This window comes from Somniosus microcephalus, chromosome 4 (genome assembly GCF_052327205.1).
Source record: "Somniosus microcephalus isolate GS21.2 chromosome 4, FLI_Smic_1.0, whole genome shotgun sequence".
Lineage (NCBI taxonomy): Eukaryota > Metazoa > Chordata > Chondrichthyes > Squaliformes > Somniosidae > Somniosus > Somniosus microcephalus.
The window spans coordinates 146,306,983-146,321,514 of record NC_140990.1 but is presented as its reverse complement, the minus strand read 5'-3'; the positions used below and the strand labels follow the sequence as shown (position 1 = coordinate 146,321,514).

At 54.3% G+C, this 14,532-nt stretch overlaps 1 protein-coding gene across 1 annotated transcript; it reads left to right on the top strand.

The window, feature by feature from the left end:
• Window positions 1-336: 336 nt before the first annotated feature.
• Window positions 337-14,114, top strand: LOC147119893 (uncharacterized). Its single transcript, XM_085985295.1, has 2 exons — window positions 337-600; window positions 13,236-14,114. Exon 2 carries the CDS (start codon window positions 13,330-13,332, stop codon window positions 13,945-13,947), a length of 618 nt encoding a protein of 205 aa, XP_085841421.1. The 5' UTR covers window positions 337-600; window positions 13,236-13,329; the 3' UTR covers window positions 13,948-14,114.
• The last annotated feature ends 418 nt before the right edge of the window (window positions 14,115-14,532 follow it).

Genomic DNA, 14,532 nt, shown 5'->3' with positions numbered 1-14,532 from the left:
GGTGAGAAGTGATATAAGTTAGAGAAAGAATGGGCGCAAAAAAGGAACAGTTGATAACAGGACATCAAATAGTCTCCTCTTATCATGGAGAAATCAAATACTCGAGCAATGTTTTTGAAACAAAGCAGATTTAACCAATATTTATACAGAATATTAATCTCCAGCCCAGGGTTATTCAGAACAGCAGAAACACACTCTAACTGCCAGAATGAACATGGTTCAATGCTCAATGCAATCTCAGTAAATCCTGTTCTATTCACAAATGTGGGCTTTCAATGGCGAGGCCTTTACCCAGCATTCCCCGCGGGGGAGAATGTGCCGCACCCAGACTACAGGAGCTCAGAGCGCAGGCGCGGGAACGCCTGGATTTGGAGCATGCGCCCACCGCAAGGTTGGTGAAGGTGGGCTGCGGATCAGCTCCGGATAGTCAATCAAAAGCGCCCGAACGGAGCGGAGTAATGGACCGGGCGTGGGCGGGGAGGCTTCGTAAACAACTAATGGAGGCCGGAAGCCCCGAATAAGAACCTGAAGATCCCGCGTTTGCAGCTTCGAGGCGTCTCCTGCTCACAAGCCCAGGATAACCGCCGCCATCTTGATTCAGTGAGTAGCAAAGCCCATGCGCGGCTATTTTGGTCACGAACAAAGAGTGGGTAGGGCTTCAGTGTCTGTTCCCAAGCTGGTCCTAGTGCCCGGGAGAGGAAATCAGTCAATCAGTTAATTCATTCAGATTCTCCAAAACTTCGAATTTCTCCCCATCTCCCCAGAAGGCGCTGAATCTCCATGTATAGTTACAGGACTGGAACGCCCATGTACAGTCCCACGGTTGGAATCCCCATGTACAGTCCCAGGCTGGAATCCCCATGTACAGTCCCAGGGTTCGAATCCCCATTTACAGTCACAGGGTTGGAATCCCCGTGTACAGTTCCAGGGTTGGAATCCCCGTGTACAGTCCCAGGGTTGGAATCCCCGTGTACAGTCCCAGGGTTGGAATCCCCGTGTACAGTCCCAGGGTTGGAATCCCCGTGTACAGTCCCAGGGTTGGAATCCCCATGTACAGTCCCAGGGTTGGAATCCCCATGTACAGTCCCAGGGTTGGAAGCCCCATGTACAGTCCCAGGGTTGGAATCCCCATGTACAGTCCCAGGGTTGGAAGCCCCATGTACAGTCCCAGGGTTGGAATCCCCATGTACAGTCCCAGGGTTGGAATCCCAATGTACAGTCCCAGGGTTGGAATCCCCATGTACAGTCCCAGGGTTGGAATCCCCATGGACAGTCCCAGGGTTGCAATCCCCATGGACAGTCCCAGAGTTGGAAGCCCCATGGACAGTCCCAGGGTTGGAAGCCCCATGGACAGTCCCAGGGTTGGAAGCCCCATGGACAGTCCCAGGGTTGGAAGCCCCATGGACAGTCCCAGGGTTGGAAGCCCCATGGACAGTCCCAGGGTTGGAAGCCCCATGGACAGTCCCAGGGTTGGAAGCCCCATGGACAGTCCCAGGGTTGGAAGCCCCATGGACAGTCCCAGGGTTGGAAGCCCCATGGACAGTCCCAGGGTTGGAAGCCCCATGGACAGTCCCAGGGTTGGAAGCCCCATGGACAGTCCCAGGGTTGGAAGCCCCATGGACAGTCCCAGGGTTGGAAGCCCCATGGACAGTCCCAGGGTTGGAAGCCCCATGGACAGTCCCAGGGTTGGAAGCCCCATGGACAGTCCCAGGGTTGGAAGCCCCATGGACAGTCCCAGGGTTGGAAGCCCCATGGACAGTCCCAGGGTTGGAAGCCCCATGGACAGTCCCAGGGTTGGAAGCCCCATGGACAGTCCCAGGGTTGGAAGCCCCATGGACAGTCCCAGGGTTGGAAGCCCCGTGTGCAGTCCCAGGATTGGAATCCCCGTGTGCAGTCCCAGGGCGGGAATCCCCGTGTGCAGTCCCAGGGCTGGAATCCCCACGGTCAGTCGCAGGGTTGGAATCCCCACGTACAGTCCCAAGGTTGCAATCCCCACGTGCAGTCCCAGGGTTGGAAGCCCCACGGACAGTCCCAGGGTTGGAGGCCCCACGGACAGTCCCAGGGTTGGAGGCCCCACGGACAGTCCCAGGGTTGGAGGCCCCACGGACAGTCCCAGGGTTGGAGGCCCCACGGACAGTCCCAGGGTTGGAGGCCCCACGGACAGTCCCAGGGTTGGAAGCCCCACGGACAGTCCCAGGGTTGGAAGCCCCACGGACAGTCCCAGGGTTGGAAGCCCCACGGACAGTCCCAGGGTTGGAAGCCCCACGGACAGTCCCAGGGTTGGAAGCCCCACGGACAGTCCCAGGGTTGGAAGCCCCACGGGCAGTCCCAGGGTTGGAAGCCCCACGGGCAGTCCCAGGGTTGGAAGCCCCACGGGCAGTCCCAGGGTTGGAAGCCCCACGGGCAGTCCCAGGGTTGGAAGCCCCACGGGCAGTCCCAGGGTTGGAAGCCCCACGGGCAGTCCCAGGTTTGGAAGCCCCACGGGCAGTCCCAGGTTTGGAAGCCCCACGGGCAGTCCCAGGTTTGGAAGCCCCACGGGCAGTCCCAGGGTTGGAAGCCCCACGGGCAGTCCCAGGGTTGGAAGCCCCACGGGCAGTCCCAGGGTTGGAAGCCCCACGGGCAGTCCCAGGGTTGGAAGCCCCACGGGCAGTCCCAGGGTTGGAAGCCCCACGGGCAGTCCCAGGGTTGGAAGCCCCACGTGCAGTCCCAACGTTGGAATCCCCACGTACAGTCCCAGCGTTGGCATCCTCATTTACAGTCCCAGGGATGCAATCCGCATGCAATGTCCCAGGGTTAGAATCCCCACGGGCGGTCCCGGGGTTGGAATCCCCACGGGCGGTCCCGGGGTTGGAATCCCCACGGGCGGTCCCGGGGTTGGAATCCCCACGGGCGGTCCCGGGGTTGGAATCCCCACGGGCGGTCCCGGGGTTGGAATCCCCACGGGCGGTCCCGGGGTTGGAATCCCCACGGGCGGTCCGGGGGTTGGAATCCCCAGGTTCAGTCCCGGGGTTGGAATCCCCACGGACAGTCCCAGAGTTGGAATCCCCACGTGCAGTCCCAGTGTTGGAATCCCCACGTGCAGTCCCAGGGTTGGAATCCCCAGGCACAGTCCCAGTGTTGGGATCCTCATGGATAGTCCCAGGAATGCAATCCCCATGCAATGTCCCAGGCTTAGAATCCCCATGCAATGTCCCAGGCTTAGAATCCCCATGTCCAGTCCCGGGGTTGGAATCCCCACGGGCGGTCCCGGGGTTGGAATCCCCACGGGCGGTCCCGGGGTTGGAATCCCCACGGACGGTCCCGGGGTTGGAATCCCCACGGGCGGTCCCGGGGTTGGAATCCCCACGGACGGTCCCGGGGTTGGAATCCCCACGGGCGGTCCCGGGGTTGGAATCCCCACGGACAGTCCCGGGGTTGGAATCCCCACGGGCGGTCCCGGGGTTGGAATCCCCACGGGCGGTCCCGGGGTTGGAATCCCCACGGGCGGTCCCGGGGTTGGAATCCCCACGGACGGTCCCGGGGTTGGAATCCCCACGGACGGTCCCGGGGTTGGAATCCCCACGGACGGTCCCGGGGTTGGAATCCCCACGGGCGGTCCCGGGGTTGGAATCCCCACGGACAGTCCCAGGGATGCTATTCAGTTCTACACTCACTGGTTCCCCTCCCTCTCCTCCCCTGAATAATAATAATAATAATCAACTTTATTGTCATTGTTAGTGCACAGGTGCAGTACAACGAAATGTAGGCTTGCGGCTCCCGAGAGTGTACATTTAGATTAAGACATTTAAACATTCAACATTCATTAACATAAACATAACCATAATAAAGTGCATTGGCAGATGTGCAGGCTTTAGAGTTTATTTGTGGAGTTCAGTAGGATGACAGCCCTGGGAAAGAAGCTGTTCCTAAATCTGGTCGTTCGGGTGCAAATGCACCTGTAGCGTGTCCCAGATGGCAGGAGGGCGAACAGACTGTGGCTGGGGTGGGTAGGGTCTTTGATGATGGTCCGTGACCTCCGTAAACAGCGTTTCTGGTATATGTGCTCTATGGTCGGTAGCCGGGTGCCGGTAATGCATTGGGCAGTTTTGACTACCCGCTGCAGGGCTTTCCGGTCATAGGAGCTACAGCTGCCATACCATACTGTGATACAGTTCGTCAGGATGCTCTCTATTGTGCAGCGGTAAAAGTTAGAGAGGATCAGGGGTGACAGGTTACATCCCTTCAGCCTCCTTAGGAAATATAGGCGCTGCTGGGCCGCCTTCACCAGAGAGGAGGTACAGGTAGACTACCTTTTATCCGAACTTCTGAAAACCGAAACCCTCTAAAAACCAAAGGTTTTTTCGTTCAGCGTAACTCATGCGCACGACATGACCAGAGTGGCGCACGACTTACGCTGAGCAGAGGGTCAGCGTAAGTCGTGCGCACGACCCCGACTCCCGCCGACCCCCGCCGACCCCGACTCCCGCCGACCCACCCCCGACAAATTTCCCAGTCTTATAAAATACCTTCCGAAATCCGAAATTTTCCGAAAACCGAAACACGGCTGGTCCCGAGGTTTTCGGATAAAGGATAGTCTACCTGTATTGAGGGATCAGGAGAGGTCTTCCGTGATGTGGACTCCGAGGAACTTAAAGCTGTCTACCCTTTCCACCACAGCCCCGTTGATGTGGATGGGGGTGTGACTTCTGCCTTTAGACTTCCTGAAGTCCACAATGATTTCTTTGGTTTTCTTGATGTTAAGGGCCAGGTTGTTATCGGCGCACCACTTCACGAGATGCTGGACCTCCTCCCTGTAGGCTGACTCATCGTTGTTGGTGATCTGGCCTACTACCGTGGTATCATCCGCAAACTTGATGGTGTTGGAACCATGAACAGCCACACAGTCGTGGGTGAAGAGGGAGTAGAGGAGGGGGCTCAGCACACATCCTTGTGGGGCCCCCGTGTTCAGGGTCAGTGGGGGGGAGGTGTGGTTACCTAATTTGACAGACTGGGGTCTGTTTGTTAGGAAGTCCAGGGTCCAGTTGCAGAGGGAAGTGTTCAGGCCAAGAGTGTGGAGTTTGGTGGCCAGCTTGTTGGGGACGATAGTGTTGAATGCTGAGCTGTAGTCTATGAAAAGCATTCTGATGTAGGTCTCTTTACCATCTAAGTGACTCAGTGTAGAGCAGTTGTGATTGCATCCTCCGTTGATCTGTTTGCACGACAGGCAAACTGGTGTTGGTCAAGAGAGGCGGGAACACTGGCTTTGATGTGAGCCAGGGCCAGTCTCTCGAAACACTTCATTATGATGGGTGTGAGTGCGACAGGTCGATAGTCGTTCAGGCACGTCACAGCCGTTTGGTTTGCCACAGGAATAATGGTAGCGGTCTTGAAGCATGTAGGGACTACTGCCTGGGCCAATGACAGATTGAAGATGGCGGTGAAGACATCAGCCAGCTGATCAGCACATTCCTTGAGTACCCGTCCAGGGATGCTATCAGGTCCAGCAGCCTTTCGTGTGTTCACTCCGCGTAGAACACCCCTTACGTCGGAGGTCGACAGAGTGAGCACCTGGTCTTCCGGGGGTGGCAAGGCTTTGGTAGCCAGCTCCTTGTTGTCCCTGTCGAAGCGAGCGTAGAAGTTGTTAAGCTCCTCCGGAAGGGAGGCATCGCTAACCGGGGGGGCTGGTGTTTTTACTCTTGTAGTCAGTGATGGACTGGATGCCTTGCCACATGCGCCGGGGGTCCGAGTTGTTGTGGAAATGATCCTCTATCCGCAGTGTATGTTTCCTTTTGGCAGTCCTGATACCCTTTTTTAGGTTGGTCCTAGCTGCACTGTAAGCCGCCGCGTCGCCAGATTTAAATGCTGCGTCGCGTGCTTTCAACAGCGAGCGGACCTCTCCGTTCATCCAGGGTTTCTGGTTGGGGTATGTCCTGATATATTTTTATGGGTCGTGACGACCTCGACGCAACTGTTAATGTAGAATAGCACTGTGGATGCGTATTCCTCGATGTCATTATGGGCAAACATGCCCCAATCAGTGCGTTTGAAGCAATCCTGAAGCTCTGAGACTGCCCCCTCTGGCCATATTTTCACTGATCTCACTGATGTTCTCACTCTTTTGATGAGTGGTTTGTATGCCGGGGCTCGAAACAGGGAGAGGTGGTCAGACTTCCCAAGGTGGGGGCAGGGAATGGCCTTATAAGCATCTACAATGCTCGTGTAGACTTGATCCAGTGTGTTCTCCCCTCTTGTGGGGCAGGAAACATTCTGGTGGAATTTCGGTAGTACAGATTTTAGGTTTATGTGATTGAAGTCCCCCGCGACGATAAAAGCTCCGTCTGGGTGCGCAGTTTGTTGTTTGCTGATGGCCCTGTAGAGGTCCTTCAGTGCTAGTTTAGCATTAGCGTGTGGTGGGATGTAGACCGCAGTGATGATAACAGCCGTGAATTCCCGAGGCAGGTGAAGGGTCTGCACCTTACCATGAGGAATTCCAAATCAGCCGAACAGGATCTATCGATTATGTCCGTGTTAGTGCACCAGGCATTGTTAGTGTAAATGCACAAACCGCCTCCCTTGCTCTTACCGGAGTCTGCAGTTCTGTCGGCGCGGAAGACCGGGCGTCCTTCTAGCTGGATGGTGGTGTCAGGGATGCCGTTGTTCAATCAGGTCTCTGTGAAGATCATGGCGCAGCATTCCGTTGTCCTTTTCTGTGAGGAGAGATCAAGTTTGCTCTCATCCATTTTATTTTCTAGTGACCTGACGTTGGCCAGGAAAATACTTGGGAGGGAGGGTTTGTGTGGGGCCCTCTTCAGCCTATTTTGGATTCCGGCCCTCTTACCCTGCTTCTGCTTGCGTTGTCTGCGCCGACTTCCGGCTGGGGAAGGATGCCACGCTGGTCCCGGGAGTCGGGCGATGTCGGGAGGCAGATCGACGGCGCCGAATGTGAGCCGCACGCAGTTGGCCCCGATATCGAGGAGCGTCTGCCAGCTGTACAGTAGGTCTGCCCTCAATTCCCATATCAGCAGAGTCCAGAAGAGACTCAGAAAGAGGGTAAAAACGCTCAGTCTCGGGAGAGACAAAGCTGCTGCGTCCATGCGCGCCGCCATGTTTTTTTTTAAGAATCCACATGCACAGACCCAGGGTTGGAATCCCCATGTACAGTCCCAGGTTTGGAATCCCCATGTACAGTCCCAGGTTTGGAATCCCCATGTACAGTCCCAAGTTTGGAATCCCCATGTACACTCCCGGGGTTGGAATCCCCATGTACAGTCCCAGGGTTGGAATCCCCACGGAGAGTCCCAGGGTTGGAATCCCCATGTACAGTGACGGGGTTGGAATCCCCATGTACAGTCCCGGGGTTGGAATTCCCATGTACGGTCCCAGGGCGGGAATCCCCATGTACAGTCCCAGGGTTAGAAACCCCATGTACAGTCCCAGGGTTAGAATCCCCATGTACAGTCCCAGGGCGGGAATCCCCATGTACAGTCCCAGAGTTAGGATTCCCATGTGCAGTCCCAGTGTTGGAATACCCATGTGCTCTCTCAGGGTTAGAATCCCCCTGTACAGTCCCAGGATTAGAATCCCCCTGTACAGTCCCAGGGTTGGAATCCCCGTGTACAGTCCCAGGGTTGGAATCCCCGTGTACAGTCCCAGGGTTGGAAACCCCGTGTACAGTCCCAGGGTTGGAATCCCCATGTACAGTCCCAGGGTTGGAATCCCCATGTGACGTCCCTGGGTTGGAATCCCCATGTACAGTCCCAGGGTTAGAATCCCCATGTACAGATCCATGGTTAGAATCCCCATGTACAGTCGCTGGGCTGGAATCCCCATGTACAGTCCCAGGGTTGGAATCTCCATGTACAGTCCCAGGGTTAGAATCATCCTGTCCAGTCCCAGGGTTGGTATCCCCATGTACAATCCCAGGGTTAGAATCCCCATGAACAGTCCCAGGACAGGAATCCCCATGTACAGTCCCACGGTTGGAATCCCCATGTGCAGTCCCAGGGCTGCGTTCCCCATGGACAGTCCCAGGGTTGGAATCCCCATGTACAGTCCCAGGGCTGCAATCGTCATGTACAGTCCCAGGGCTGGCATTCCCATGGACAGTCCCACAGTTAGAATCCCCATGTACAGTCCCAGGTTTAGAATCCCCATGTACAGTCCCAGGGTTGGAATCCCCACGGAGAGTCCCAGGGTTGGAATCCCCATGTACAGTGACGGGGTTGGAATCCCCATGTACAGTCCCGGGGTTGGAATTCCCATGTACGGTCCCAGGGCGGGAATCCCCATGTACAGTCCCAGGGTTAGAAACCCCATGTACAGTCCCAGGGTTAGAATCCCCATGTACAGTCCCAGGGCGGGAATCCCCATGTACAGTCCCAGAGTTAGGATTCCCATGTGCAGTCCCAGTGTTGGAATACCCATGTGCTCTCTCAGGGTTAGAATCCCCCTGTACAGTCCCAGGATTAGAATCCCCCTGTACAGTCCCAGGGTTGGAATCCCCGTGTACAGTCCCAGGGTTGGAATCCCCGTGTACAGTCCCAGGGTTGGAAACCCCGTGTACAGTCCCAGGGTTGGAATCCCCATGTACAGTCCCAGGGTTGGAATCCCCATGTGACGTCCCTGGGTTGGAATCCCCATGTACAGTCCCAGGGTTAGAATCCCCATGTACAGATCCATGGTTAGAATCCCCATGTACAGTCGCTGGGCTGGAATCCCCATGTACAGTCCCAGGGTTGGAATCTCCATGTACAGTCCCAGGGTTAGAATCATCCTGTCCAGTCCCAGGGTTGGTATCCCCATGTACAATCCCAGGGTTAGAATCCCCATGAACAGTCCCAGGACAGGAATCCCCATGTACAGTCCCACGGTTGGAATCCCCATGTGCAGTCCCAGGGCTGCGTTCCCCATGGACAGTCCCAGGGTTGGAATCCCCATGTACAGTCCCAGGGCTGCAATCGTCATGTACAGTCCCAGGGCTGGCATTCCCATGGACAGTCCCACAGTTAGAATCCCCATGTACAGTCCCAGGTTTAGAATCCCCATGTACAGTCCCAGGGTTGGAATCCCCATGTACAGTCCCAGGGTTGGAATCCCCATGTACAGTTCCAGGGTTGGAATCCCCATGTACAGTCCCAGGTTAAGAATCCCCATGTACAATCCCAGGGTTAGAATCCGCATGTACAGTCCCAGGATTGGAATCCCCATGTACAGTCCCAGGGTTGGAATCCCCATGTACAGTCCCAGGGTTAGAATCCCCATATACAGTCCCAGGTTTAGAATCCCCATGTACAGTCCCAGAGTTGGAATCCCCACGTACTGTCCCAGGGTTCGAATCCTCATGTACAGTCGCAGGGTTAAAATCCCGATGTACAGTCCCAGGGTAGGAATCCCCATGTGCAGTCCCAGGATTGGAATATCAATGTACAGCCCCAGGGTTAGAATCCCCATGCACAGTCCCAGGATTGGAATCCCCATGTACAGTCCCCGGATTGGAATCCCCATGTACAGTCTCAGGATTGGAATCCCCATGCACAGTCCCAGGATTGGAAACCCCATGTACAGTCCCAGGGTTGGAATGCCCATGTGCAGTCCCTGGGTTGGAATCCCCATGTGCAGTCCCAGGTTTAGAATCGCCATGTACAGTCACAGGGTTGAAATCCCCATTTACAGTCCCAGGGTTGGAATCCCCATGTACAGTCCCACGGTTGGAATCCCCATGTACAGTCCCAGGGCTGGAATCCCCATGCACAATCCCAGGGCTGGAATCCCCATGTACAGTCCCAGGGCTGCAATCGTCATGTACAGTCCCCGGGTTGGAATCCCCATGTACAGTCCCAGGGTTAGAATCCCCATGTACAGTCCCAGGTTTAGAATCCTCATGGACAGTCCCAGAGTTGGAATCCCCACGTACAGTCCCAGGGTTCGAATCCTCATGTACAATCGCAGGGTTAGAATCCCGATGTACAGTCCCAGGGTAGGAATCCCCATGTGCAGTCCCAGGATTGGAATATCCATGTACAGCCCCAGGTTTAGAATCCCCATGCACAGTCCCAGGATTGGAATCCCCATGTACAGTCCCCGGATTGGAATCCCATGTACAGTCCCAGGATTGGAATCCCCATGCACAGTCCCAGGGTTAGAATCCCCATGCACAGTCCCAAGGTTGCAATCCCCATGCACTGTCCCAGGGTTGCAATCCCCATGTACAGTCCCAGGGTAGGAATCCCCATGTACAGTCCCAGGGTTGGAATCCCCATGTACAGTCCCAGGGTTAGAATCCCCATGCGCAGTCCCAGGATTGGAATACCCATGTGCAGTCCCCGGGTTGGAATCCCCATGTGCAGTCCCAGGATTGGAATCCCAATGTACAGTCCCAGGGTTGGAATCCCCATGTTTCGTCCCAGGTTTGGAATCCGCATGTGCAGTCCCTGGGTTGGAATCCCCATGTGCAGTCCCAAGGTTAGAATCCACCTGTACAGTCCCATGTTTGGGATCCCCACGGGCAGTCCCGGGGCTGGGATCCCCACGGGCAGTCCCGGGGCTGGGATCCCCACGGGCAGTCCCGGGGCTGGGATCCCCACGGGCAGTCCCGGGGCTGGGATCCCCACGGGCAGTCCCGGGGCTGGGATCCCCACGGGCAGTCCCGGGGCTGGGATCCCCACGGGCAGTCCCGGGGCTGGGTATCCATCTGTTTTCCAATGAGCTTGTTCCCCAGCATATGCTCACTGTAAAACCCAGGTCAAGGGCAATCCCAGCGTGCCCACTCTGAACCCGGTTTGCAGCTCCCTCTGTGCCCAGCACTGCCTGCATCCCCGGCTCACGGAAGTGGAATTTCAGCCTCAGTGTTACGTTTCTTCGGTTGCAGGCTGGAGAGAGGAATAATTCAATCTGACACTGAGCTGTGTGATTGGTTGAGTCTATCATAGGAACAAGAGGGGCCCAGGATTAATCCTGACTGCATATCCTCCCCTCCTAATAACCTGTAAAGGCTGTTTACAAAAGTCATCACTCTAAGTAAGAACAGGAAGAGGCCATTCAGCCCATCGAGCCTGTTGCCTCATTCAATTAGATTCTGGCTGATCTTTATCTTAGCTCCATCTACCTGCCTTGGTTCTGTAACCCTTAGTACCCTTGACTAATAAAAACCTCGCACACTCAGTTTTGAGATTTTCAATTGACCCCCAGCCGCAGCAGTTTTTGGGGGAGAGAGTTCCAGATTTCCAGTACCCTTTGTGTGAAGAAGTGCTTCCTGACATCACCCCTGAACGGCCTGGCTCTGATTTTAAGGTTATGTCCCCTTGCTGTGGACTCCCCCACCAGAGGAAATAGTTTCTCTCTGTTTACCCGATCAACTCCTTTAATCATCTTAAACACCTCAATTAGATCGCCGCTTAATCTTCTATATTCAAGGGAATAGAATCCTAGTCTATGCAACCTGTCTTCATAATTTACAAAAGTCATCAATGTCCGTACAGGATAGAAATTCTGAACAGAGAGTTCTAGTTTCTCTGGAACATTCTTTCCTCTCTTGCCCCTCCTAATCTGTAAATCCCCCATCCCACACACTCCCCCTCCTCGCCATATCTTCACCGTTTGAAATCCAGATTCATCGCAGGATCGGAATTTTCTCCCTTTCTCTCCTGAAGGTGCTGCGTGATGGTCGGGGTTCGGCCCCAGTCACTGTTTACCCTCCAGTACCTTGCCACGTGGTAATTCTGAGCTGTGAGCCTATACTGAAGGTGCTGTGTGATGGTGGGGTTCGGCCCCAGTCACTGTTTACCCTCCAGTACCTTACCGAGTGGTAATTCTGAGCTGCCAGCATTTTGACCATGGGGAGCAGCACCGCAGCCGTCCCTGGCTGATTCTGTCTGGCAAAGCTGAGGCCAATGGCAGCACACCAACAACAACTTGCATTTACATAGCGCCTTTAACATAGTAAAACGTTCCAAGGCAATTCACGAGCGAAATCCGTCAAAAACTGACACTGAGCCAAAGGAGAGATTCGGACAGGTGACCAAAAGCTCGGTCAAAGATCTTGGGGCCGAGGTAACTGAAGGCACGGCTGCCAATGGTGGAGCCGAGGGAGTGGGGGTTGCACAAGAGGCCCGAGTGGGAAGAACGCAGATTTCATAGAATCACTGAATGATACACAAGAGATTATTACACAAAATTAAGGCTCATGGTGTTGGGGGTAAAATATTAGCATGGATTGAGGATTGGTTAACGGGCAGAAAACAGAGAGTAGGGATAAACGGGTCACTTTCGGGCTGGCAGACTGTAACTAGTGAGGTGCTGCAAGGATCGGTGCTTGGGCCTCGGCTATTTACAATCTATATCAATGACTTCGATGAGGGGACCGAGTGTAATGTATCCAAGTTTGCTGACGATACAAAGCTAGGTGGGACAGTAAGCTGTGAGGAGGACACAAAGAGCCTGCAAAGGGATATAGACAGGTTAAGTGAGTGGGCAGGAATGGGGCAAATGGAATATAATGTGGAGAAATGTGAAGTTATCCACTTTGGTGGGAAAAAAAGAAAAACAATATTTTTTAAATGGTGAGAGACTTGGAAATGTTGGTATTCAGAGGGACCTGCGTGTCCTTGTACACGAATCACAGAAAGTTAACATGCAGATACAGCAAGCAAATGGTAAGTTAGCCTTTATTACAAATGCATTGGGGTATAAGAGTAAATAAGTTTTACTGCAATTATATCGGGCCTTGGTGAGACCACACCTGGAGTACTGTGGACAGTTTTTGTATTCTCAGAATGCTGTTAGGCGAGGAGTTCCAGGATTTTCACCCAGTGACGATGTAGGAATGGCGATATATGCCCAAGTCAGGATAGTGTGTGACTTGGAGGGTAACTGGGAGGTGATGGTGTTCCCGTACACCTGCTGCCCTTGTCCTTCTAGGTGGTGGAGGTCGCGTGTTTGGGAGGTGCTATCAAAGTTCTAGTCGAGTTACAGATGTATAAAGTCGCTCTCTTTCACGCCTCCCTCTCCCGCCTCGCGCTCTCTCCTCCCATAGAGGCCAGAGTCTTGTATAGGCCGAGACCGGGTGGCGGGTTCCCTTCCCTGAAGGACATTAGTGAACCAGTTGGGTTTTTACGACAATCCGGCAGTTTTCATGGTCACTTTTTTCTCGTGCCGGCCCCACAAATTCCCAGATTTATTCAGCTCAATTTCACAACCTGCCTTTGTGTTTTTGTGGGTTCTCTCTCACCCCTTTTTCCTGTTTTAAATTCATTTTGCAGGGTGTTGGAAGGGGAGGATTTGCAGACGGGAAACTCAAACCAAACATCACTTCAATATCTGACTGAGTCGCTCAATTCATCCGGACCTTTGAGCATGGAAGCAGATGGCATCGTTCAGAGCGGGGAGAAACCATACACGTGTTCTGTGTGTGGACGAGGCTTCAGCCGATCCTCTGGCCTGTCGAAACACAAGCGCAGTCACACCAGGGAGAAACCATGTAAATGTGGGGACTGTGGGAAGCGATTCAACTACCCGTTTGAGCTGGAAATTCATCGACGAGTTCACACTGGGGAGAGGCCATTCACCTGCTCAGAGTGTGGGAAGGGATTTACGTGTTCATCCAACCTGCTGACACACCAGCGAGTTCACACCGGGGAGAGGCCATTCACCTGCTCTGACTGTGGGAAGGGATTCACTCAGTCATCCACCCTGCTGCAGCACCAGCGAGTTCACACTGGGGAGAGGCCGTTCACCTGCTCGCAGTGTGGGAAGGGATTCACTCGGTCATCCGACCTGCTGACACACCAGCGAGTTCACACCGGGGAGAGACCATTCACCTGCTCTGACTGTGGGAAGGGATTCACTCTGTCATCCACCCTGCTGCAGCACCAGCGAATTCACACTGGGAAGAGATCGTTCACCTGCTCTGAGTGTGGGAAGGGATTCACTAATTCATCCCACCTGCTGAAACACCAGCGAGTTCACAAGTGACTGCAGGGGTTGGATTCTGCTGTTTTTGCTACTGTTAATCACATCCAGGACTGAATCGTGTTTACACTGACAACTGGGGTTTGTTTCTGCTGATGTTAAACACCAGCCCAGTTACAGGGGTTATTAATATTCTGGATATATGTCAAATAAATCAGCTTTGCTTTAAACACATTGTTGTGGATTTTTGTCGTTCCCACCTGAGTGTTTAGCATCACCTGGCTGGAGCTCAGAAAGGACAATCTGGGGGGAGGATCGTACGGCGGGAACAGATCTACAGCCTGGACACCGTCCTTCAGGGCCACACCGAGAGGGGCAAACGGCACTTTGGTCTTTCTCGTCTCTCTTCACTGACAGCAATGTCCCTGTGCAGGTTAATCTTGAGGCCTGTAAGGAATGTGTCCCAGCCGTTCTCTTTCATGGATCAGAGCTCCTGGGCACGGAACAGAAGGCTCCTTTACACCTGTGTTTAGAGTCAGGAAGAACAACGGTGAATGCTGGAAACGTGCTGTCAAATCAGAGATTGGTGTCAAACTGCGATCTGTTCCTGACTGAAAGTGAAACGGCAGGGTTAAGTTTCCAGTCTAA